Below are 27,464 nucleotides of genomic sequence, written 5' to 3' on the forward strand. Positions count from 1 at the left end.
GTTTTTATTTTTGCTGCTCACCTTGTGGTGTGGAGTTATTTTGCAATGAGCATGCTAACAATGCTCACTGGTTTACTGATATAACACTGACAAAGCAGGACGATTGTTGGCAATATTCGGCACGTTTTCACTGAAAAACAATCGAGCGGCTTATCAATGAGATTGGAGTCTAATGTCTTTAAGTGGCGTCTTAACTGATTTGGCTTCTGGCTGTCCGCTATAATTATTTTTAAACACAGTAAACAGTGGTCTTTCCTCATCACCCACTGTATTAAAAGTCAAAGCTAAAAGGCAAACGGCACGAAAAAAGCGCATTCTCGGCGGCCGAGGTGGAACCGTAGGTGAGGGTGGTCGTCGTGACGATGCCAAGCCGAAAATGGCACTTCTCGGGCGGCGACGTAAGAACCGGACAATAAAGTGGGTCGCTGCGTGAGTGAGTCCGGTCGGAAAACAGCTTTCGAAAACGGCGGCGGCACACTATTTGAGAAGTACTGGACTAGATGGATGTTTGAACAATTATTTTGTGTCTAGTGTTTACTGTTAAAATTTGTGTCGTTTTGAACATACAGTATGTGTACATGGTTGTTACAGCTTTACAAATTGTCACAAGGAAGTAAAACGCTTCAAAAGGCACAATTGCCTTGTTTGCTGTCAGTCAAGCTGAACAACTTCCCATTTAGTGAGGACAGAACACGTCAGATTAATAAAGTAAAGTAAAAAATAAGATATTGTGAGGTACAATAAGGTACTGTTTATGCGACTAGAAAAAAATAAACGACTGGAGACAAAATGGCGGACAAGACTTCTGTGTCGTAAAGTCGAAATTGCGTAAGTCGAGTACGTCGTAACCTGGGGACTACCTGTAATGTTTTTTTAAATTAAGTTCATTTGTTTTTTTCTTTTTGAATAAAAATCTCTACTTCATATCAAGTCCAGTGAGCGAGTACATTTGTCACATACAGTAGTCCATACCTTCAGTGGGGATGAAGTTTAAAGGGCCAGGCTCCTCGGGGAACGCCGAGCAGGCTGTTCGGAGCAGCCAGCAGAGCAGGAGGAGAGAGGGAGGGGCCGCCGTCGCCATGGCAACAGAATTGCAGATCCTGTTCGGGGAAGAAAAATAATAGAGTGTTTGCCAAATGACGTTGAGGAACGCGTAGAGCAAACACAAACATGAACTCAATCAAGGTGTGGGAATTTTGTCAAATAAAACATGTTTAATTCAAGTTTTGGACATTTAAAACAAGAAAAACACGTGCGCAGTGACGGAGGAACACATCCAGTCCATTGGAAGCAGATGGGATGACAGTGAATGATTGTTTCAGTGTTATTGTTATTAGGCATGGGAACCTCTGAGTATCTTACAATACTAGAGATGTCCCGATCCACATCCTCACGTTACACACAAACAAGGACTCAAACGGGACTGCTCATACTTTCCGGCAAAAATCGATTAACAATTTAGATAGAAACTAATTTATTAATCGATTAGTTGTTGCAGCCTTAAAATGGATTTTTGGTGGGAGCACATCGATAAACTTTTGGGCTACAAAGTATCGCGATATATCACCTTTTCAATATACCGTAATTTTTGCACTATAAGGTGCACCTGACTATAAGCCACAACCTACTAAATTTGACAAGAAAACGGCATTTGCACATAGATAAGCTGCACTGGACTATAAGCCACAGCTCTCCTTATATTATGGGATTGTACAACATGCCTCCTAGCATGCATTGCAAACCTATAGATGTAGAGTGCCTTGCAAAAGTATTCGGCCCCCTTGAATCTTGCAACCTTTCGCCACATTTCAGGCTTCAAACATAAAGATATGAAATTTAATTTTTTTGTCAAGAATCAACAACAAATGGGACACAATCGTGAAGTGGAACAACATTTATTGGATAATTTAAACTTTTTTAACAAATAAAAAACTGAAAAGTGGGGCATGCAATATTATTCGGCCCCTTTACTTTCAGTGCAGCAAACTCACTCCAGAAGTTCAGTGAGGATCTCTGAATGATCCAATGTTGTCCTAAATGACCGATGATGATAAATAGAATCCACCTGTGTGTAATCAAGTCTCCGTATAAATGCACCTGCTCTGTGATAGTCTCAGGGTTCTGTTTAAAGTGCAGAGAGCATTATGAAAACCAAGGAACACACCAGGCAGGTCCGAGATACTGTTGTGGAGAAGTTTAAAGCCGGGTTTGGATACAAAAAGATGTCCCAAGCTTTAAACATCTCAAGGAGCACTGTGCAAGCCATCATATTGAAATGGAAGGAGCATCAGACCACTGCAAATCTTCCAAGACCCGGCCGTCCTTCCAAACTTTCTTCTCAAACAAGGAGAAAACTAATCAGAGATGCAGCCAAGAGGCCCATGATCACTCTGGATGAACTGCAGAGATCTACAGCTGAGGTGGGAGAGTCTGTCCATAGGACAACAATCAGTCGTACACTGCACAAATCTGGCCTTTATTTCCATAAAGTGGCAAGAAGAAAGCCATTTCTCAAAGATATCAATAAAAAGTCTTGTTTAAAGTTTGCCACAAGCCACATGGGAGACACACCAAACATGTGGAAGAAGGTGCTCTGGTCAGATGAAACCGAAATTGAACTTTTTGGCCACAATGCAAAACGATATGTGTGGCGTATAAGCAACACAGCTCATCACCCTGAACACACCATCCCCACTGTCAAACATGGTGGTGGCAGCATCATGGTTTGGGCCTGCTTTTCTTCAGCAGGGACAGGGAAGATGGTTAAAATTGACGGGAAGATGGATGCAGCCAAATACAGGAACATTCTGGAAGAAAACCTGTTGGTATCTGCACAAGACCTGAGACTGGGACGGAGATTTATCTTCCAACAGGACAATGATCCAAAACAAAGCCAAATCTACAATGGAATGGTTAAAAAATAAACGTATCCAGGTGTTAGAATGGCCAAGTCAAAGTTTAGACCTGAATCCAATCGAGAATCTGTGGAAAGAGCTGAAGACTGCTGTTCACAAACACTCTCCATCCAACCTCACTGAGCTCGAGCTGTTTTGCAAGGAAGAATGGGCAAGAATGTCAGTCTCTCAATGTGCAAAACTGATAGAAACGTGCCCCAAGCGACTTGCAGAATAATATTGCACGCCCCACTTTTCAGTTTTTTTATTTGTTAAAAAAGTTTAAATTATCTAATAAATTTTGTTCCACTTCACAATTGTGTCCCACTTGTTGTTGATTCTTGACAAAAAAAATTAAAATTTTATATCTTTATGTTTGAAGCCTGAAATGTGGCGAAAGGTTGCAAGGTTCAAGGGGGCAGAATATTTTTGCAAGGCACTGTAAATAACAATCAAAATCCATGTTCTGTGTTAATTATGTCTTCAGTTCCTGTTCCAGTTGTTTCACTAATTGCTAGTTATGGTATTTGGTAACACTTTATTTGACAGTGGAGCCATAAGACTGTTATTAGACAATCAGAATTATGACATGACACTGCCATGAGCATTAATGAATGCTTATGACTGTTGTCATTTTATGTCATCCGGCAAATTATCTCACTTTTAAATAGAAGTAGAGGATCTGAGCTGGACATAAATGGAGTTGGTGACATAATTTGCTGATGGACACTTAAGTACATCTGCCATAAGCATTCATTAATGCCTATGATAGTGTCATATCATATTTATGACAGTCTTGTGGCAGTCTTATGTCGCTGCGGTCAAATAAAGTGCTAACTATTGACCATAATAAATCAGCAAATAGACCGAATTGAAAATGACTGAATTCAAAATGAGGGAAAAAATTAGCGGCTTATAGTCCGAAAATTACGGTAGTCACGTGAAAAAATTAGGACACCCTATGGAAGCATGTGTGTTTTCTAACATATTAGGTCATATGGATATTTAATATCAATTATAACAATCTTGAGAGATTCAAATACCCTATTGGCCCGAATATAAAACTATGTTTTTTGCATTAAAATGAGACTGAAAAAGAGGGGGTCATCTTATATTCGCGGTCTAGACATTATACCCATTCACGACGCTAGATGGCGCCAGATATCATTGAAGCGATGTTCTGTCATGACAGATCACAGCTCCTCTCAAGTTTAACCAGTTTGCATTATTTTATTGCAATGTTTTTCCTTATTCAGATTTGTTTCAAGTAGGGCTGTCAAAATTATCGCGTTAACGGGCGGTAATTAATTTTTTTTATTAATCACGTTAAAATTAGGGGTGTCAAACGATTAAAAATTTTAATCGAGTTAATAACAGCTTAAAAATTAATTAATCGTAATAATCGCAATTCAAACCATCTATAAAATATGCCATATTTTTCTGTAAATTATTGTTGGAACGGAAAGATGAGACAAGATGGATATATACATTCAACATACGGTACATAAGTACTATATTTGTTTATTATAACAATAAATCAACAAAATGGCATTAACATTATTAACATTCTGTTAAAGCGATCCATGGATAGAAAGACTTGTAGTTCTTAAAAGATAAATGTTAGTACAAGTTATAGAAATTTTATATTAAAACCCCTCTCAATGTTTTCGTTTTAATAAAATTTATAAAATTTTCAATCAAAAAATAAACTAGTAGCTCGCCACTGTTGATGTCAATAATTACACAATGCTCATGGTGCTGAAACCCATAAAATCAGTCGCACCCAAGCGACAGCAGAGGGTGACAAAACACCAAAAAATACAAGTAACAAGTGGACATGACACTGTGCTGTCATTTTAATCTGTTTGAGCGGGGCATGTGCGTTAATTGCGTCAAATATTTTAACGTGATTAATTTACAAAATAATTACCGCCCGTTAATGCAATAATTTTGACAGCCCTACTTTGGACAGATTTTTTTTACGGAGAAAAGGGCACATGACGAGCCAGAAAATTAGCCTACAACCTCGAAGAAAACAAAATCTCCACTACTTCCCAATTACTAAAGACCCACGAACTGCGAAGTAGTGGATTCGTGACCCGTTTGTTAATAAACCGAGTGATTCGAGCGTGTCTGTGCAACAGGAAGATCGGATTGTAGAGATCGCAAATGACCTTAAACTTACATTTGAGACATCAACTCTACCCAGGTTCTGGATTAAGGTTATTCCGGAATATCTTGACACCACTGAGAGAGCATTGAAAACCGTGCAACAATTTCCAACACCGTATCTTGATGAAGTGGGTTTCTCTCACTCTCCCATCACACCTCGATGGGACCATCTCGTCTCATCAAAACAAGCTCAGGCTTCCCACTGATTCAGCGGGTGAGTTATAGTTTCCCTACATTTAACACGACAGGGCTAAAAACAAATGTTATTTTTAGGGCTGTCAAACGATTAAAATTTTTAATTGAGTTAATTACAGCTTAAAAATTAATTAATCGTAATTAATCGCAATTCAAACCATCTATAAAATATGCCATATTTTTCTGTAAATTATATATATATTCTGTAAAACAAATTGTTGGAATAGAAAGATAAGACACAAGATGGATATATACATTCAACATACGGTACATTAGGACTGTAGTGGACATTTCACTCTACTGTCATTTAAATCTGTCTATGCTGTCCTCACTCCGAAGCTTCTACTTTTTCCAAAGTTAGACAGCTAGTGAACGACGCCTTAATAATCAGACTTCTTCCTTTTTCATCTGATTTATTAATAAAATGGCCTCAAACCATTGTCCTCTTTAGACCGTCGTAAAACTACAAAAAAAAGTACACAAGCATTGCATTAGCAACAACGTTAGCTTAGCACGCTATACAGGTTCACTAAACATAAACAAAAAGCGTCTCATACAAAAAATATAACATTTCGCTTACTAACATAATATGTACATTCTTTACAACAACCATACTTACGGACAAATCTTGTCCAAGGATCATATAAGCACAACATTACAACGTAGGCGTCAGCCCGAGACGTCGTGCAGCCATATTGAACTGGCAAGAAAACAATAAACCATGTCGCCAAGCGACCACAAGAGTTCGCTGTTAGACAGAGCAGGACATGTGCGTTAATTGCGTCAAATATTTTAACGTGATTTAAAAAATTAATTACCACCCGTTAACGCGATAATTTTGACAGCCCTAGTTATTTTATATTTGCTGTATTTTTCTGCCACACATTGCCGGTGTTCTGACAAATTTTGCATGCAAGTAACATTAAGATGGCCGCGAATGCAGCGATTCCAAAGTAACACGACAAATTTTCTTTAAAAAAAGGAATATAAACTTACATTTGCCATGTTAGCTGCACACAACAACTGCACGCAGCTCTCTCACTTAACGACTTCGCCAGGTCGTGAAGCATTCATTTACGCCATTTTCGTGTTACACATGTATGTTTATGATTTAAATAGTTTTTTTTAGCACCGTTAGATAACATTGTCCATAGTCCAACTAAATATAAAAGAGGGCTTTTTCACCGCCACAAAAGCTTTGGGAGCAAAATTTCATGAGGTGTAAAATTTGACAGAACACCGGTCCGTGAAAAAAAGACCCAAATCACACCGGTCCGTGGTCCAAAAAAGGTTGGGGACCCCTGCTAGACCTCTGGATTATTTTGTGACTTGTAGCCCTTAACTCATTCACTGCTACTGACAGCGATAGACATTCAATTTATTTGAACTTGATTGAATTGGACATCTGTCGCCGTCAATGCAAACCAATGAGTCAATACTTAAACACTTGTAAAAAAAAAAATTTGTTTTTCACTCGATTCTGATCTCGATTCCGAAAAATGACATGATTGGACCTGATTTTCGACCACGTGATGGGATCAGGGGACCGCTCTAGTTGCCTACCGTATTTTTCGGACTACAAGTCGCACCTGAGTTTAAGTCGCACCAGCCATAAAATGCCCAACGAAGAGAAAAAAAACACATACGAGTCGCACCGGAGTATAAGTCGCATTTTGGGGGGAAATTTACTTGATAAAATCCAACACATAGAACAGACATGTCCTCTTGAAACGCAATTTAATAAAAATATAAAAATACAATAGAGAACATTCTGAATAAGTGTACAGTGTACAGTGCATTAACAACGAAATGCGAATATACTGTGCTCACCAGGACGCTACGGCTCGGTCCTGGCTATTCAGCAGGCTAAACTCCCAAATGACGATGCTGGATGTCCGTATAATTTGCTGAATCAATTTCATCTTCGTTACCAAACAGGTTCGCATTGACGTAAATAAATGATAATTAGGTGCTTTTACAGCAATGACATGACACAAACGGTTAGCATGCGTTCGCTAGCATTAGCACATCGTTCAAACAACCACACAACTGGCTCTAAGTGTCCGATTGCGGGTGGGAAACACACAACAACAACAGAAAAGATGATACACACAGGCGTTTGCCTCTGTAGAGATATTTTACAAGCATAAACAATGAACGTAGGTTCGCAGCAGTGTTTCTCTCTCGCTAACTCGCCCACTCAGTCAGAGCTACGTAGCTGTCCGTCTTCTTCTGGCGTGTGAGCGCTCTTTTTCACGTAAACAAGTGCAAGTGTGCCCCCACTAAAAGCATGCATTTCAATATAAGAAATTCAATAATACAATTTAACACTCATTGGCAAAGGCAGAACGCGAACGTGGCCATAGCTATAAAGAGTTATTCAGATAACTATAGCATAAGAACATGCTAACAACTTTACAAAACCATCAGTGTCACTGCAAAACACCAAAATAACATGTGAAATTATCATAATGTGTTAATAATTTCACACATAAGTCGCTCCTGAGTATAAGGCAAGGCAAGGCAAGGCAAATTTATTTATATAGCACAATTCAACACAAGGCAATTCAAAGTGCTTTACATCACATGAAGACCATAAAAATCACATTTAAATCAACACAACGCAAAAACCAAGACAAAAGATCGCATTTAATCACAGAATAAAAATAAATAAATAAAAATAAAACAAAAAGAAAAATAAAGCAAAAACCACTACTACTAATAATCATTGAAATCAGCAATGGAGATAAGCACAAGAGGAATAGAAGGCAGGTAGATTGAAATATATAGACAGTTATGGATATGCAGTGCTAAACAAAAGCGTTTTTAGCCCTGATTTAAAGGAGCTAACAGTTTGAGCATACTTCAGACGTTCGGGTAACTTGTTCCAGAGGTGAGGAGCATAATAACTAAATGCTGCCTCACCCTGCTTGGTTCTTGTTCTTGGAACATGCAGTAGACCTGTTCCAGACGACCTTAGGGGTCTAGATGTCTCATAGGAATCTAACAAGTCAAGCATGTATTTTGGTCCAAGGCCATTAAGTGTTTTGTAGACGAGCAGTAGTATTTTATAGTCTATCCTTTGACTCACTGGAAGCCAGTGTAGCGATTTCAAAACCGGTGTAATGTGGTCCAGCTTCCTTGTATTTGTGAGGACTCTGGCTGCAGCATTCTGTACTAGCTGCAGCTTCCTGACTGATTTTTTATCAAGACCTGTAAATATACCGTTGCAGTAGTCCAATCTGCTGAAAATGAATGCATGCATAAGTATTTCCATGTCTTGTTGAGTCAGAAGCCCCTTAATTCTGGTTACATTTTTTAGGTGGTAATAAGCGGATTTAGTGACGGACTTTAGATGGCTATCAAATTTTAGGTCTGAGTCAATAATTACGCCAAGGTTTCTGACTTGATTTGTAGCTGTAAGTGACATTGTGCTAAGTTGGCTGCTTATCTTTGACCTTTCCTTTTTTGGCCCAAAAATGATCACCTCTGTCTTCTCCACATTTAACTGGAGAAAATTCTGGCACATCCATTCATTGATTTGATGAATGCATTTACTCAGGGAGACTAAGGGACTATAATCATGTGGGGACACAGAAATGTACAGTTGTGTGTCATCTGCATAGGCGTGATAGGAAATGTCATACTGTTCCATTATCTGAGCTAACGGAAGCATATAGATGTTAAATAAGAGTGGTCCAAGAATTGACCCTTGAGGGACTCCACACGTGAATTTGGTTCGTTCTGACTGATAGTTTCCAATTGACACAAAGAAATCCCTATCATGTAAATAAGATGTGAACCACTGAAGAATAGTGTCAGTAAGCCCTACCCACTGTTCCAATCTGCTATAAGTCGCACCCCCAGCCAAACTACGAAAAAAACTGCGACTTATAGTCCGAAAAATACGGTATATAAAAAATTAAATGCAAAAATAAAATCCAGAACAAAAACGGGGGGTGGGGTTAATTACCAGTCATTGCCAGTCAGGATATTGTACAGGATATGAACGATTCCAAAATTTAAATACAAGCAGCGTTTGCTTAAGTCAGCTCACATAAATTTGTTTTTTTCCCCCCTATCTGCATCAACAGAATCTTTATGACTTATGCCGCAACCCTCCAAAGGCTTTCCGAGTGGTCGCTGCGTGCAAAGCGCTGGAATCCAAAGTGTGTTATTGCCTCATTTGTAATCATCAGCTTCCTTGTATTTCGTGTTTGCACGTTATGGTAATAGCTCTTCTTTGGAAGTTTCACAAGCAACATTTCCAAAAAAGAATCCCAACCAACATCTTGTTCCGATGAACGCTGGGAATGAGTCACTGCGTAAATGAGGCATTCGACCAGACAGCTTCAAACGATGGGGATCGCTTTTACCGCCAAGTGCCAGTGAAGACCCTCATGTTTGGGTAAACAAGGGGGCGGCGGGGTAATACTATGCACATTTGAGTGTGGCTACGCATTGCTCGCTGAATGACATAAGAAAATGCGCTTGGTGGGAAGCCTGATTTTGCAGATATTTGTAATGTATGTGTATTGACTTACAGAAATGAACTAAAACTGAATATTACAAATAAAAAATATATATATAAAAAATTGGGCTGTCAAAATTATCGCGTTAACGGGCGGTAATTAATTTTTTTAAATTAATCACATTAAAATATTTGACGCAATTAACGCACATGCCCTGCTCAAACAGATTAAAATGACAGCACAGTGTAATGTTCGCTGTTTTTGGGTGTTTGGAGCCCTCTGCTGGCGCTTTGGTCCAACTGATTTATGTGTTACACCATCTGTGAGCATGGTGTAATTATTGACATCAACAATTGCGAGCTACTAGTTTATTTTTTGATTGAAAATTTTACAAATTTTAATAAAACAAAAATATTAAGAGGCGTTTTAATATAAAATTTCTATAACTTGTATTAACATTTATCTTTTAAGAACAACAAGTCTTTCTATCCATGGATTGCTTTCAGAAAATGTTAATAATGTTAATGCCATTTTGTTGATTTATTGTTATAATAAACAAATACAGTACTTATGTACCGTATGTTGAATGTATACATCCGTCTTGTGGCTTATCTTTCCATTCCAACAATAATTTACAGAAAAATATGGCATATTTTATAGATGGTTTGAATTGCGATTAATTACGATTAATTAATTTTTCAGCTGTAATTAACTCGATTAAAAATTTTAATCGTTTGACAGCCCTAATAAAAAAGTTTAGTATAGTTGGAATACTCCCCCAAAATATTTTCAATCATGAAATCAGAATTTTTTTTTTCCCCAAAAAATTGTCATTGGGTAGTAGACAAATGCCGATTACCGGTTTCAAGGTTTACCGTAGTATGAGAACGTCAAGGTTTCAAAGCCGCAAATTTTCCGTCATACCGTCCTAAAAGTAAAGAGAAATCCCTCGCTTGCAGCTGCAAGGCTCAACTCTCCCTCACCAGTTGTTGCTCAGTGTCAGTGAGTCAGCTGTGCTACACGATGGCTGGAGGAGGTGAAACTCCTGAACTTTTTTCGCCATCGCAGTAAACGAAATCGCTGGTATGGGAATACTTCAATTACAGAAAAGTTACAGACTGCTGCGGCTTAGAGGAGGAGGGCCAACAGACAAACAAAACATATTTGAAGAGAGTGGTTGCCGAGGAGGCAATACCTCCAATATGATTTCGCATTTATACAAAATTAAAGGTTCGCAAACACTGTCATGAATCTTTTCCAACAACAACTCCAGCATGTTTAGTGTGACTAGCAGTGGTAATTAGGAGTGGGAACCTTTGGAGTTACACGGTGCATATCTGAGACATTGGCACCTAGGGTGTTTGTTGGATCCCCCTCAAAACTGGTGAGACTGTTCATGAGACATATGAGATCTCAAGTTATCAAAATGGTGAGTTTTCATTTACATGCATGACCTAGGCAGGGTGCCAAAGTTGGCCCTTTTGTTTTTTGGCAACAAACCATATTCAGTAAATGGCCTAATAACTCCTTGATACAAGGTTCAGTCTTTCATATCCAACATGTATCAGAGGTAGGAGTGGGAACCTCTTGGTGCCTCACGATACGATACGATACGATACGATTTGCTTTTCAAAACGATATCACGATTCTTGGCAGGAGCATATCGATAACCTTTTGGGATACAAAGTATCACGATATATCACCATTTCGATATTTTGTCACACCCCTAGTGGTAATACACTCAGTTTTTGTTTCTCTCTGGCAAATGTCTGTGTTGAGAAAGTGTGTGTGCATAATGTAAACATGATACGAGTCATACACACGTACTTTTTAAGGAAAACATGTGAGCCTAAACAATTTAGGCTCACCTAAAGGACTGCATTCATTTTAATTGTATATAGAATAGTTTTATTTATTTTGTTATTTTAACTTAACATGATACTCATGTTCCAATTTGCAAAGATGTTTGGAAAAATAAAAATCTTGTTCAATACAAATTTTTTTAAACCCATATATCTCAAATTAACATATTTTAGAGCTGTAATTGCAATACCATGATACAGTGAAACTGTGATATTTTGGCTAAAGGTTATCATACTGTCAGAATATCATACCGGCACATGCCTATTGGGTCAGAATGGAAAATACATTCTAAAATAATAGTCATAACAATTTAAAAAAAAAAAAAAAAAACGAAATGTAAGCGTGCAAGAATTTTTTTTTTTTATTTTTTTTTTTTTTAGAAAAATAAAGTAATAAATAATCATAATCAATTTTTAAATATGCCTACTGTATGTTGATAGAGCGATAACAAACCACGCCAAAGACATCTTTTTTGTGTGTACATGCGCTCGCGTGTGGAACTACTACCTGCTCTACACTTCCTGCACCAAAATAAAAGTATGAATCACAAAACAAATTCAACATTTAAATTTGGAAGAAAAAAAAAAAGAATTTCGGCCTCAAATGTCAGTTCACAAAAACGGCTTCAGATATTGGACATTGTCCGATTTTTTTTTTTTTTTTTTAATTTGTATCCACATCTCCCTTTGAAAATTCCATATCGGTTGACCTCTAGCACTGATAGTGCATTCTCATTGTTCACTGCTCTTGACGGCAGTAGACGTCCAATCCATTTAGACTGGGAGTAAAATGGATTGGACGTCTAGCACCGTTAATGGCAGCCAATGAGTCAAATTAACGCGCGAGTACTTCAGCCAACACATTGCGCACATCTGGCATCCGCCGCGCACGCCATCCACGTCTGAATTGCCCCTCATTTTGAAAAAAGCCTCGCCACATCTGTCGCTCATTCGCCGTCATTTAAACAGAGCCTAAGTGGTGCGCATTACATTTCTGCGTGTAAGTGAATTAACTTTAATCCAATTCTGCTATGGAACTCATCGAAGCAGAAAAAAAAAACAATGACAACATCCACACAATTGAGAAAAACAGTCTGTTGGTACGTCAGTAGAAGTTCTTTCAACTAAACGTCAGTAATGGGTCTACTTAAAGTAATTTGGGTGGGACATAGTAATTATAGTACATAAACTATTCATACGGTTACAAAAGCTACATGGCTTAGCTTTCGTTTATGTTGATCTTTTTCATGTTATGCGTTTTATGTTTGAAATGATGTTTATAGTATTTACACAATTGTTGCCAGGAAGTAAATAATGGAAATGAAAGTAAGCTATCAGGAATATTTAAAATCTTCATTTAAGGATGATAAAGCACTAATATTATGTTGCTTTAACAAATGTAATTTTATGAGCATTTTGAGATTTTATTTGTAAAAAAATTAAAAGAATTTAATAAGTGCTAACAATTACACATAGGTCTGAGTTTTACTACATAAAGTAGTTTTGCAAGAAAAAAATCAGACTTTTTAAGAATATTAAACTAGCAAAATTAATAAAAACTAAATACATTTTTGGACTATATGGAGGTAGATTTGTGTCTTTATTATTCAATCAAAAAAAAGTTGTTTCAATCAAAATATATATTTTCAATCAAAAAAAAATGTGTTTGAATGCAAAAATAAATTTGAAACTCAAAAAAATATATTTGAAAACTTTTTCTTTGATTGAATTTTCTTTTTTTTTTTAATTTAAGTCAAGTTTTTTTTTTTTTTTTATTGAAACAACACTTTTGATTGAAGTCATGGCTGGATGGAGCCCTGGTGGGCATTACTTTTATGCCATTGGCGTAGTCACCTGCCACTCAAACATGCCGGATGTAGCGTTGAAGTTGAATCTTTGTGTCAAAATGATTCAATCGAAAAAAAAGGGCCTTCAAAACTATTTCCACTTAAAAAAAAAGGGGAAAAAAGTTTAGAACGTTTTGCTTTTCCAAAAAAAGTGACACTTCAATAAAAAATATATATATTTCAAATAAAAAAAAATTTCCCAAAAAAATATTTTTGCAATTTTTTTCTTTGATTAAAAATAGTTTTTTGATTAAAACAACTTTTATTGCGATTGAATGATTTAGACACAAATGTCCTACCCATAATATGGCTCAAACACAAAAATGCTTGCTTCAATCAAAGAAAACAGTTTGAATCAAAAAATAAAGTGTTCAAATGCGAATTTCTGCGTCTTAAATATTTTTTCACATTCAAACCTTTTTTTCTACGATTGATTTTTTAATTTATTTTTGATTGAAGTGATTTTTCTTTTGAAATTTTTTTTTTCTTTATTTTTTGATTGAATAATAAAGACACAAATGTCCTAGCCAAAAAGTGGTCCAAACGCAAAATTACATGACTTCAATCAAAAATGTTGTTTCAATTAAACAAAAAACAACTTATATTAAAAAAAAAAAAAAAATGTAAATCAAAGAAAAATAGTTTTGAAATATATTTTTTTGAGTTTTAAATGTATTTTTGCATTCAAACACTTTTTTTTGACTGAAGTGACTTTTTCTTCGATTGAAAAAATATATTTTGATTGAAGCAACTTTTTATTTGATTGAACCAATTTTTTTTTTTTTGATTGAATAATAGACACAAATCTACCTCCATTGTACTACAGCCACTGTATTATTTTTAACATGTCAATTACAAATAAAGAATCAGAATTTTAATTTTTAATACAGCGCATATAATGAATTCCAAAAGAATTTCCAGAAATTATGGCAATCGCAGTAAAGCTCTTAAATTTTACGAATATTAAAACAAGAATACAACTGAATTTTAAACATGAGAAAAATGAATCGAAAAACATGTGCATCTTAAAATTTGTGATTTAAAAGAAAAATATAACAAGACTAATTCAATCATGCCAAATTCCTCATTTTCTTATCGTATATTACTGAATTTCTATTAAATGATTATATTCTTAATGACGTTTTAGGAACCTATTAGAGTACCTCTCGATAACAGTAGTGAGCGGATCTATTGTACTCCACACAGATTCGTTTTTCATTTTCAAGCCCACCATCTCTTGCGGTCCCCCTCCAAAGTGTACAAAGCGCTATTGTGGACCCTCACACATCCTGCAACCTTATCAGGACGTGTCATCTTTATGGGGAATTGCTCAAATTCTCCGCCGTCACATAAGAATCAAAGTAGGCAAATTACTCAGCAGCCACAAGCGTCACTGGGGTCGCGGGAAGACGACGCAGTCACGCGCTGCTGGGATACGGCTGGAGATAAGCGCCATGACATGACAAGTCAGAATTTGCAATTGAGTTCTGTTTCAGCGCCATCGACGGTGATAGATGTCCTTTTCGTTTGAAGTGGGAGGGATGGCAGCGAATGAATGGCTAGAACGTCTACTAATGATGAACTAATTTCACCAATTCACAGAAGGATGATTGTAGTGTGCTTAGTTACAAAGTGGCCCACCAGGCTTACAAAGCACTGGAGAAAAAAAAAGCCTGCATAATATTCACAGTCGTTTTATACGTCATTTGACATGTAAAGTTGGTAAAAAGTTGGAAAATACTGTATGAAAACGGTCAAAACAAAGGTAAGAAACAGAAGAAAATATAATTTAATCAAAACCAAAAAACATTTTAAATGTTTTTTACGGCGCTAGCTTAAATGCTATATAGTGCTAATGTTACAACAATTGGCTAACTTGAATAGCAAAAGTCCACTAGCTTAAATGCTATACAATGCTAATTTTTACGACAATAAGCTAACTTGTGTAGCAAAGGTCCACTAGCTTAAATGCTATATAATGCTAATGTTTACAACAATTGGCTAACTTGCATGGCAAAAGTATGCTAGCTAAAATGCTATAAACGTCTAATCTTTACAACAATTGGCTAACTTGCATAGCAAAAGTCTACTAGCTTAAATGCTATATAATGCTAATGTTTACAACAATTGGCTAACTGGCATAGCAAAAGGCCGATAGTTTAAATGCTGTATAATGCTAATGTTTACAACAATTGGCTAATTTGCATAACAAAAGTCAGCTAGCTTAAATGCTACATTATGCTAATGTTTACAACAATTGGCGAACTGCCATAGCAAAAGTCCGCTAGCTTAAATGCTACATAATGCTGATGTTTACAACAGTTGGCTAATTTGCATAGCAAAAGTCCGCTAGCTTAAATGTTACATAATGCTGATGTTTACAAGTTAGCTAACTTGCATAGCAAAAGTCCGCTAGCTCAAATGCTATCTAATGCTAAAGTTTACAACAATTGTCTAACTTGCATAGCAAACGTACGCTAGCATAAATGCTACATAAAGCTAATGTTTACAACAATTGGCTGACTTGCGTTGCAAAAGTCTGCTAGCTTAAATGCTATATAATGCTAATGTTTACCAGATTGCTTAAATTTATTTTATTTCTGTTGATGTCCCTTTAGGGGTAATTGTTTAAAGGCAAAGAATAAATATTTTAAAGGAAAATAAAAAATCTAAAAAATTAAAACTAAACATTAAAAATATTTTTGTTTGAAAGATAGGGTGACCATATTTTGATTTCCAAAAAAGAGGACATTCTGCCCAGCCTCGAGATACTTGAATTTTACTCGAAGATCACTCAAAGATGCGTATATCTCCCACTTTTTTTTACTCAACAGGCTTTAATCTTCCTAAAAAAATAATCAAACAATAAAAAAAAAATTTGAAAAAAAAGAATAATTATGAAAAAAATAATATAATGCAGACTCATGGAAATGTAGTCCAGTTAATACACACACACAGTTGGCTATGTGCCAACTCATCATTTTTTAATTCAATTCAATTCAATTTTATTTGTATAGCCCACAATCACAACAGAGGTCTCAAAGGGCTTTTTAAAATTACGATCACTACAATGGTCGTTGACAAAATGTTATTCCCACTCAATTTTTATTCTCATACAATGTTCTAAATTGTAAGCAAACAATAACTGAAATAAACTGACAAGCGATTCAACCAGCATGTTTCCAAACGCAGCAGTTCAAATTCAAAACTACATTGCCAATAATGCCTAGCGCAGCTGAGCTCACTGATTGGTACCCTATTAGGGAATACGGGAGCCGAGGCAAAATCAGACTTTGCTATAAAAGTTGACTACCATCGGCAGCGCAAAGATGCGATAACAAACGGGATTTTACAGATTACACCAGTACAAATCTCCGACAGAAGTCAACAGTTGCCATTATATACGTATTTATCTTTAAAAAAAACCTCATAAGCAACACAGCTATTTAGCTATACTAGCATTCAACCACTAACTAACGCAGAACAATTACAAAACTCATACAATATACTGCATCTCTATGTACACATATAACCCTATGTACAACAGAAGACACGTGGTCGACATTAACAGGAGAAACTTACAGAAAGGTGTATGGAGCCACGTCTTTTAGAACTTCTTATTGAACTCCTTAATGTAGTCTGAGCTCTCGCCAAACCGTCAGTAGATGGTGGTAATTCCCCATGAAACAAAGGGTGAACTGCCAACAAAAAAGAAGATGATCTACTCCTTCTCCCGCCCCTACTAATAGGAGCAACGTCAACGCAGGCAAGCGCTGCCCCCTAGCGGCCGGAGGAATTCTCTTCAAGTTGGTCCCGTAAAAAAAAAAAATCATAAAAACCGGACATTTTTATGAAATTATAAAACCCGCCCGGACAACGAGGTTACTGCGTGAAAGTAGGACTTGTCCGGGCAAAAGAGGACATTTCATCACCCTATTGAAAGATATTGTTTTGAAAAAAATAAAAATTAGTAATGCACAAAAAAATATTTATTCATAATTATTTTTTTTTATTTAAAAGATTCTTTACATTCACTTTTATTTATTATCATTATCATATTCTTATTAGCTTTTTAAGATTTTATTTTAGTATTTTCTCATTTTAATCTATTTTCCAACTGCATTTTCTAGCTTTACTATTTTTAATCAATACTACTGTTTTTTTTTTTGTTTATCTTCTTACGTATTTGTACCAAGCTTCATGTTTATTTGTTTATGTTCATTCGCTGCCACCCTCCCATTTCAAATGGATTGGACGTCTACTAGTAACAAACTAATTTAAATTCTCAGCAGGATTTTGTACTTGGTAACTTTCCAATACCATTGTTAGCTTTAGTGTTTGTTAGCACTGCAGAAGAACTAGTAATACATTAGATTAAAAAAAAAAAAAAATCCTCAAGTGTGTACATTTTGTGTGCGCCCCAGTAATGATGACAAATGTCCCTAGCCGAGTCCAATCTGTACAACAGAGTGCCGTTAGCCCAAAAACGAGGGCCGTACATAAATCCGGCAATTTGCAGCAAGTCTCTAATAAAAAAAAGTAAGCAACGTAAGGACAGCCGAATCACTCCTTACATAAAACTAGCAAGCGACATATTCCGAGATCGATTGACTGATTGTAGTCGCGCGCCAACGGAATCCAGATGGCGAGTGACGATTGCAGAGGGAAACATCCGAAGGGTGCGCGGCGGCCCGCTAATGAAATTGGACTTGTAAAGTCAGCAACACGCTCTGCTCGGCTTCCGACGGGGGGTTTAACGCGGCAATTTGTTCGACTCCTGGCAAAGTCATTGAGGAAACATTGAGCTGTCGCCACAATAATAAAGTTAGATAGCCGAGGAATCAAATCTCTGGGCGATCGATGATTTCTAGCGTCCTTAGCTAGTTCTTTCATGCAAGGTGATTCCGCGGTAGGTTATAAAAAAAAAAATACTCCTAAATGGTCCAGGAGTGAACCTCGTTCGCCACGTTTTTTTTAGCTAATGCGCTCTGAAAGGTTTTGTTTACATTTGATGGTTGCCTTGGCACTTATTTCTCTTCAACCTGTCGTCACGCTTCATTTTTTTTTTTGTATACAGGGTCTCCACAAGTCATTTTTCTGGAGCGCAGGGCATCAGTATTTGATAGTTTTGCAATTTTTGTAAGCATATCATTCTCCTTGTCCATGGCTTCTTGCCCACTGGAGCAGCGTTGGAAAATTGCCACTTGGAAAGGTGCTTTTCAGTTCAAGGCTGGCAGCGAATGATCATGTTTCAGCGGTATTGACGGGGATAGGCGTCTAATACGTTTGGCAGCGAATGATTGCCAAGGGGAGCGAGTGAGTAAAGTTTGGTAGTCAATGATTAAAGTGGGAGTTATGACAGAAAAAATATTGATTTTTGGTCAAAAAGTCTTTTATTTTTAATTTTTGGCTGAAAAACTACTTTTTTGGTTCAAAATCGGTCATAAACTGTTAACTTCGGAACCTGAATGTATTTTAGGGAGAAGAAAAAATGTTTTTGGCTGTGAATCGTAATGACTTTATATTAGGGCTGCAGCTATCGATTATTTTAGTAGTCGATTAATCGATGAACTAGTTATTCGAATAATCGAGTAATCGGATAAGGAACATGAAAAATTAAAATACCCGAGCTGAGCCTTAAACGTTATGAAAAAAATACAATAAGGATTTATGTACAACAAAAGAACAATTGGCTAACTTACACAGCAAAATTCTGCTAGCTTAAATGCTGTAAAAGGCTAACTTTTTTTTTATTTTTTTACACAATGCTCTTTACAAATGGTTCGGACACATATTCCCACAGAAAATGGCTAAAAATACTGTACCTGTAAACTAAATTACGAATGCATTAGAAAACATTAGCTCAAACAAAAACTTTGCTTATGTTAGTCTTAACATGGAGCAGCTGGATTCAGCCTCGTGAAATGAGGCAGACTAGAGGGCAGTGTAGTCACCCAAATCAATAAAACTCAATGGAAACACTTTCAAAATAAACCACTACAACCCCACTTTAATTAAACGAATACTCGAGGCAGCAAAATTTAATTTGAATCTTTTTTTTCCTAATCGAATACTCGAGTTAATCGATTAATCGTTGCAGCACTACTTTATATCACTAGTAGACGTCCAATCCAAATGAAGTAGGAGGGTTGGCAGAAAATGAATGAATCAGCTTTTATTTTCAACCTAAAATTTAACTTTTTGGACTAACATTAACCTATCAGGATCCAAAGTTAACACATTTTCACCAAAAATGATGATTTTTTTTTTTTTTTTTAACCAAGCATTCACAATTTTGAACCAAAAAACACCCCAGCAGAAACTTTTTTAAAAAAACAACTAAATATGAAATTTTTTTGGCCAAATATCTAATGTTTTTCCGTCATGACCAGCACTTTAATTATTGTCTACCATTGAAGCCAACCCTTCCACTTAAGTCGACATCAATGGCAGCCAATAATTAAAGTGTTGGTCATGATAGAAAAAAGGTGATTTTTGGTCAAAAAAATAAATACATTTTGGTCTAAGTGTTTTTCAAAGCACGCCGATCGAATTATAAATCGAAAAAATGCTCTCGTTCGAAATAAAATCTTGATCCGAATGGGCTTGATGAAGCATTACTTTTCCCAATCAGGGTTTTAATCCGAGTAAATGAGTTTGTGTGAAAAAGTTCTTAACCAAAAAAACACTTCTCCCAGTAGAAACTTTTTTTTTTTAATTGAAAATTCAAACTTTTTGACCAAAAATCTCATATTTTTCTGTAATAACCAGCACTTTAATTATTAGCTGCCATTGATGCTAACCGTCCCACTTCAAATCAACATCAGTTGCAGCCAATGATTAAAGTGTTGGTCATGACAGAAAAAAAGTGATTTTTGGTGAAATAAATAAATAAATAAATAAATTTTGGTATAAGTGTTTTTGAAAGCACCCCGGTCGGATTATAAAGCCTTTGTTTTACATCTCCTAAAATTTATTCTGCAACGCAATAAATGTTCCTTTTCCGATTACTCGATTATTCAAACTAACTAGTTGATAGATTAATCGACTACTATAATAATCGATAGCTGCAGCCCTAATCCTATATAATTTTAAAATGCCTTTATTGGCCAATGTTATCAGCTACCTGATGATATCGAACAACGCTAGCTAAATGCTAACATGATGAGATCCTTCCAGATCGTTTTGTTACCCTCTTGTTTCTCTATGCTGCAAATATAAAGATGTTCTACACATAAGCAGATTTTAAGGGGGGGGCAGCCCCCCCCAGTGGCCTAAAAGTGTCATTGCTTGAAAATTACTTTCCTATATATATAAAAGTTGTAAAGCAATAAAACTGCAACAAAAATGAATGAAATGAACAACAAAATACATTTTTATAATGGGTCGAAATTATTTTTCGAACAGATCATGTGACTAGCACCTTAGACGGTCATTTGCTTTGCATATAATTTTTTTAAAAATTAGGGGAGGGCAATTTTATTTTATCAAATTAGTTTTTTCTTTGATTGAAAATATTTTTTTTTTGACTGAAGCAACTTTTTGGGGGATCGAATGATTTAGACACAAATGTCCTACCCATAATATGGCCCGAACACAAAAAGGATTGCTTCAATCAAAGAAAACTTTTTCAATGAAAAATTAAGTGTTCAAATGCAAATTTTTCACTCAAATATTTTTTCGCATTCAAAAACGCTCTCTATGATTGAAATCTTATAATAATAAAGACTAGAGCTGAAACAAATACTCGAGCAACTCGAGTAACTCAAGTTTAAAAACTGATCCGAGTAATTTTATTCACCCCGAGTAATCGTTTATTTTGACAGCTCTAAGCATCACGTTTTGCTGGACTACTTTTAATGCGGGACAACGCGCTGATGTCACGTGCGTAGAGGAAGAAGCAAAAAAAAACTTACTGCAGCCGACAGCCGCTACAAACGACGCCGACATTGCTAAAAACTAGCCCGCATGATGCTACGTAGGTAGCGTCTGAGCGTCTCATAGAGATCACATGTATGTTGAACTAGATGCGAAATGACAGAGTCAGCGGCGTTAGTAAACAGCCGCCATCTTAAAGCAGTAGAGCGCTAAGCGCTAATAAATAAGATTAACGTTACTGTCACTAGCTCACTTAACATTAGCCCTGCGGAGGGCTAGGTTTCTATTAATTATGACCATTGTCGATGCGTGGCTAACGTGTCTTACATACAGGCTTTAACATAACATAGCGTTGTGGAGTGATTAAGGTGTAAAACAAAAACGTAATAATGCTAACTATCAATTTTAGCTCAGTAGTCATTGCTGGATAAAACACCAATTAGCACTGGTCCTTAATGTGCTCCACTACAGCCTGTATCATACATTTATTTTGAACATTGCAAAAACTCAAAATCCTATCAGGACTTCCAGTTTAGACTAACTTAAAACTTAACTAGAACTTAAAAATGGCTTGACACAAATAGAAATTCAATTGAAACATGTGGGAAAAAATCCTAACTTTTAAGTGATGTGTGTTATCAAGCGTAATGGCATTTTTAGGTATGAAATATATATATATATTTTAGGGCTGTCAAAAATTATCGCGTTAACGCGCGGTAATTAATTTTTTAAATTAATCACGTTAAAATATTTGACGCAATTAACGCACATGTCCCGCTCAGAAAGTATTCTGCCTTTTGGTAAGTTTTACAGCAAGACTTTTTGTGCTGTTCAACAGCGAACTCTTGTGGTCGCTTTGCGACATGGTTTATTGGTTTCTTTCCAGTTCATTATGGCTGCACGACGTCTCGGGCTGATAATGTTGTGCTTATATGATCCTTGGACAAGATTTGTCCATAAGTATGGTTGTTGTAAAGAATGTACATATTATGTTAGTAAGCGAAATGTTGTATTTTTTGTATGAGACGCTTTTTGTTTATGTTTAGTGAACCTGTATAGCGTGCTAAGCTAACGTTGTTGCTAATGCAATGCTTGTGTACTATTTTTTGTAGTTTTACGACGGTCTAAAGAGGACAATGGTTTGAGGCCATTTTATTAATAAATCAGATGAAAAAGGAAGAAGTCTAATTATTAAGGTGCCGTTCACTAGCTGTCTAGCTTTGGAAAAAGTAGACGCTTCGGAGTGAGGACAGCATAGACAGATTTAAATGACAGTAGAGTGAAATGCCCACTGCAGTCCTTTTGTACCGTATGTTGAATGTATATATCCATCTTGTGTCTTATCTTTCCATTCCAACAATTTATTTTACAGAATATATATATAATTTACAGAAAAATATGGCATATTTTATAGATGGTTTGAATTGCGATTAATTGCGATTAATTACGATTAATTAATTTTTAAGCTGTAATTAACTCGATTAAAAATTTTAATCGTTTGACAGCCCTAATATATTTATATACTTTATAATGTATATATATATATATATATATATATATTTTTTTTTTTTTTTTTTTTTTTTTTAAATAAGATCTTAAAGTTTTTTTGAGTGAAACCAGTGAATTAGTCTTTTTTTTTTTTTAATTCTAGTTACATCCGAGATTGTTGGCTGTTTTCAACAATATACATCGAAAATAAAGACATTGATTGACTGAAAATGGTTCAAGATTCGATGAAATGGCTTGTTTTCTCATGTATATTTATAATTGCTCTTCACCTAAAAAAATATATATTTTATCCGATTAATCAATAGAATTTTCAGTCGATTACTCGATTACTAAAATATTCGATAGCTGCAGCCCTAATAAAGACAAAAACATCCTAGCCAAAATGTGGCCCAAACACAAATTAACATGACTTCAATCAAAAAAGTTGGTTCAATCAAAAAAAAAAAAAAATCAATCAAAGAAAAATAGCTTTCACATGCATTATTTTGAGTTTCAAATTCATTTTTGCATTTTTTTTTATTTTTATTTTTTTTTTTTAATTGAAGCAACTTTTTATTTCCAATTGAATAATAAAGACACAAATCTACCTCCATATAGCTCCGCCCAGGGGATACAATTTTTGACTGGGGTAACTACATTGGCACGACATCGGCGGGGGTACCATATTCAATGGATGACGATCTTGACTAAAAGTATTGCCTAAGCACCCGGATTTAGAATTCCCCTCAAGAATAATCATAAACAAAAAAATGCTCACTGTCAACTTATTATTATATATATTCTTGTAAGTTAATTTTATTGCTGACACTGCGTTTCGGGGTCATCAACATGTTGTGCCCCCCCTGCCCCAAAAGTCAAACTCCGCCTATGCTTCTACAATAAACTTGTCATCACAAGCCATCCCAGCTTCTGTGGCTTCTTCATGAAAACATCCTTAAAAAAAAAATTACACATTACACATGTAAACGTAGCTATTGTCACTCAAGCTGAGTGCTGGATCAAATTTTTATGGATTTCTATATGACACCCGTCCTAGGAGTTTTCTGACACCCTTTGCTTTTAACTCTGGCGATTAGAAATAAAATCCAACAAGCCGAGTCCTCATTGTAAAGATGATTTGCTGTTGCGGAGTCAAGGTTGAGACCCGTTCCACATCCATTAGCAGTTTTCTAATATTGATTTTTTTTCCTAAGCAGCGTTATAGCTATGAAAAAGCCACAGGAGAAAAATATAGGGCGCCTCGCTAAAAGGATCACAAGTGTGGGGGGCCTTGCAAGTGTGAAAGGGGATTATCAAAACTGTTGTATTAATACTGACACATCTATGTAATGCCTCATGCTCTGGTTCCATTTCATCATGAATTTTAGCTGCTTCTCCTTTTATATTCATTTGGAAAATTTGGAGTTCGTCCAGATATGTTTAGGAAATATATGTATCACACGAACAAAAAAAATGAAAATGTAAGTGACACACAATTTGAGGGAATATTTTTAACCCCCTGCCACGATTTTATAACAAACAGTTCTCAAACAACACCTTATAACGCCACCTCCCACCTCAATCTGCCTCCTCGTGTGGATTTTGTCACCTGGTTTTGGTGACACAGACTCAAGAAGAAGAAAAAAAAAAAAAAAAAAGTGAAATTTGACAGCAAGAAGGATCTAGCACACACATCCGTGACAAACAGTGGTATGAAAAAGTATCTGAACCTTTTGGAATTTCTCACATTTCTGCATAAAATCACCATCAAATTGGACCTGATCTTTGTCAAAATCACACAGATGGGAATACAGTGTCTGCTTTAACTAAAACTACCCAAACATTTACAGGTTTTCATTAGGGCTGTCAAAATTATCGCGTTAATGGGCGGTAATTAATTTTTTTTTATTAATCACGGTAAAATTAGGGCTGTCAAACGATTAAAATTTTTAATCGAGGTAATTACAGCTTAAAAATTAATTAATCGTAATTAATCGCAATTAATCGAAATTCAAACCATCTCTAAAATATGCCATATTTTTCTGTAAATTATTGTTGGAATGGAAAGATAAGACAGATATATACATTCAACATACTGTACATAAGTACTGTGTTTGTTTATCATAACAATAAATCCACAAGACGGCATTAACATTAACATTCTTTCTGTGAAAGGGATCCACGGATAGAAAGACTTTTAATTCATAAAAGATAAATGTGAGTACAAGTTACTGTAAATTTGATAGTTTGTATATTGTGACTAAATATTGCCATCTAGTGTATTTTTTTTAGCTAAACTTAATTTTTGAATAGCATATTATTTTTGCATAGCTATTTTGATTGGGAATGCCAGATCTCTTTGCATTGAGCGCTTTTCTTTTTGTGAACATTATTTTATTTTTGAGAGATAGGAATATTATTTTTGTTGTGCTTTCACTAAATGATACTGTAGCGATTTAAATGTTCTTAACTGCCCAAATGCATGATGGGAATTTGAGCAACCATGAGTCAGAGTGGTTTCTGCAAAGGATATATCTTCTCTGCGTTGAGTACAATACATGGTGTTAAGTAAAAGATCATCTTTAATTACAGTTCCCCATGTTGTTTGCCTCAATAGTTATACAAATTGTAGAAGAGATGCTGCTGCGTAACCCAATAAATAGCGCGGCTCCAATAATTGTCTGCATTACCAATTCATCCTGCTAGGAAATTGGTAGTGCTATGGACCCCATTAGACCAGTGAATCATGTTGGCTCATTGTCGTCAGATGGCTCGGCTTGTCCGATTACCTCCTGAGGAAGATGGCGGCAAACATATAAACACCGAGAGGTGTTAGATGGCTTTTTATGAAAACTATTATTAACAAAGCAAAAGCATGTGGGGAACGCATCACTCGGGCCTGCGCTAACTGCGCACTTTCCCTACTCTCTCGCTCCCTCTCTCGCTCGACCACTTTCTTCCTCACTGCTCAATCTGACAATGCCGGTCACATTGAAAATAACAGCGGCACCCTTGGTGGGTGCCGGTAACACCTGCGTCCACTCCACTTGCTTGTCTCTGCCCTTAGCTCTCAATATACTTCAAACGGCGTCATTGTAGTCTGTTCGCGGCAATGCTTGAGTGGGTCGTTCCGCGCATGCGTTAATTGCGTTAAATATTTTAACGGGATTAATTTAAAAAATTAATTACCGCCCATTAACGCGTTAATTTTGACAGCCCTAGTTAAAATATTTGACGCAATTAACGCACATGCCCCGCTCAAACAGATTAAAATGACAGCAGTGTAATGTCCGCTTGTTACTTGCTTTTTGGTGTATGGCGCCCTCTGCTGGCGCTTGGGTGCGACAAATTTTATGGGTTTCAGCACAATGAGTGAGCATGGTGTAATTATTGACATCAACAATGGCGAGCTACTAGTTTCTTTTTTTGATTGAAAATTTTACAAATTTTAATAAAACGAAAACATTAAGAGGGGTTTTAATATAAAAATTCTATAATTTGTACTAACATTTATCTTTTAAGAACTACAAGTCTTTCTATCCATGGATCGCTTTAAGAGAATGTTAATATTGTTAATGCCATCTTGTTGATTTGTTGTCTTAATAAACAAATACAGTACTTATGCACCGTATGTTGAATGTATATATCCGTCTTGTGTCTTATCTTTCCATTCCAACAATAGTTTACAGAAAAATATGGCATGTTTTATAGATGGTTTGAATTGCGATTAATTACGATTAATGAATTTTTAAGCTATAATTAACTCGATTAAAAATTTTAATCGTTTGACAGCCCTAGTTTTCATATTTTAATGAGGATGGGGTGAAAACAATGATAGAAGGGGGAAAAATAAGTAAGTCAACCCTCTGCCTAAGGAGACAAAGAGCAATTGAAACCAATTTTTACCAAACAATTTAAGTCAGGTGTGTCCCCAATCACTGATGAGTGGTTTAAGGCTGCCCTGCCTACCATAAAACACACACCTGGTAAAAAAAATTGTCTTGACGAGAAGCCCTGTCTGATGTGCATCATGGCTCAGTCAAAAGAGATATCTGAAGACCTGTGATCAAGGCTTGTTGATTTGTATAAAGCTAGCAAAGGATACAAAACCATCTCTAAAAGTCTGGATGTTCATCAATTGACAGTCAGAGAAGTTGTCTACCAATTGAGAGAGTTTGGCACTTTTGCTACTTTCCCAAGGAGTGGCCGTCCACCAAAGATGACTCCCAGAGTTCAGCGCAGAATACTCAGAGAGGTAAAAAAAGAACCCTGGCACAGTCCAATATCGCACACATCAACTACCGTATTGGCCCGAATATAAGACGATGTTTTTTGCACTGAAATAAGATTGAAAAAGAGGAGGTCGTCTTATAACTGCGGTCTAAAAAAAAAAAAAAAAAAAAAAAAAAAAAAAAAAAAAACTGCGGCCTAGACATATACCCATTCACGACGCTTGATGGCGCCAGTCATCAATGAATCGAATGCTGAACGCGACTCGGGCAGCCAAAGCGAACCCCTGACACGAAGAAGAAAGTGGTAAGAAGGAAAAGAGAAGAAAATACCGGTAATAGAAGAGATAACCGAAAATGGAGAAACTTCGCGACAATTTGGAGAAAAGTGGGTCGAAGATTGGCCAGGTTAACCGGTGTTTGGCCA

The 27,464-nt window shown here is 36.2% G+C and overlaps 1 protein-coding gene across 3 annotated transcripts in view; it reads right to left on the reverse strand.

Annotated features, from left to right (window-relative positions):
- The window catches only part of sema6bb (sema domain, transmembrane domain (TM), and cytoplasmic domain, (semaphorin) 6Bb), a 541,651-nt gene that overhangs the window by 267,380 nt on the left and 246,807 nt on the right, over positions 1-27,464 (reverse strand). For all 3 annotated transcript variants that reach the window (XM_057840421.1, XM_057840419.1, XM_057840420.1), the window contains exon 4: positions 973-1,100. In XM_057840421.1, coding sequence (XP_057696404.1) covers positions 973-1,081 — 109 coding nt within the window. In that variant the 5' untranslated portion in view covers positions 1,082-1,100. The remainder of the gene's footprint in view (positions 1-972; positions 1,101-27,464) is intronic.

This window comes from Corythoichthys intestinalis, chromosome 7 (genome assembly GCF_030265065.1).
Source record: "Corythoichthys intestinalis isolate RoL2023-P3 chromosome 7, ASM3026506v1, whole genome shotgun sequence".
Classification (NCBI taxonomy): domain Eukaryota; kingdom Metazoa; phylum Chordata; class Actinopteri; order Syngnathiformes; family Syngnathidae; genus Corythoichthys; species Corythoichthys intestinalis.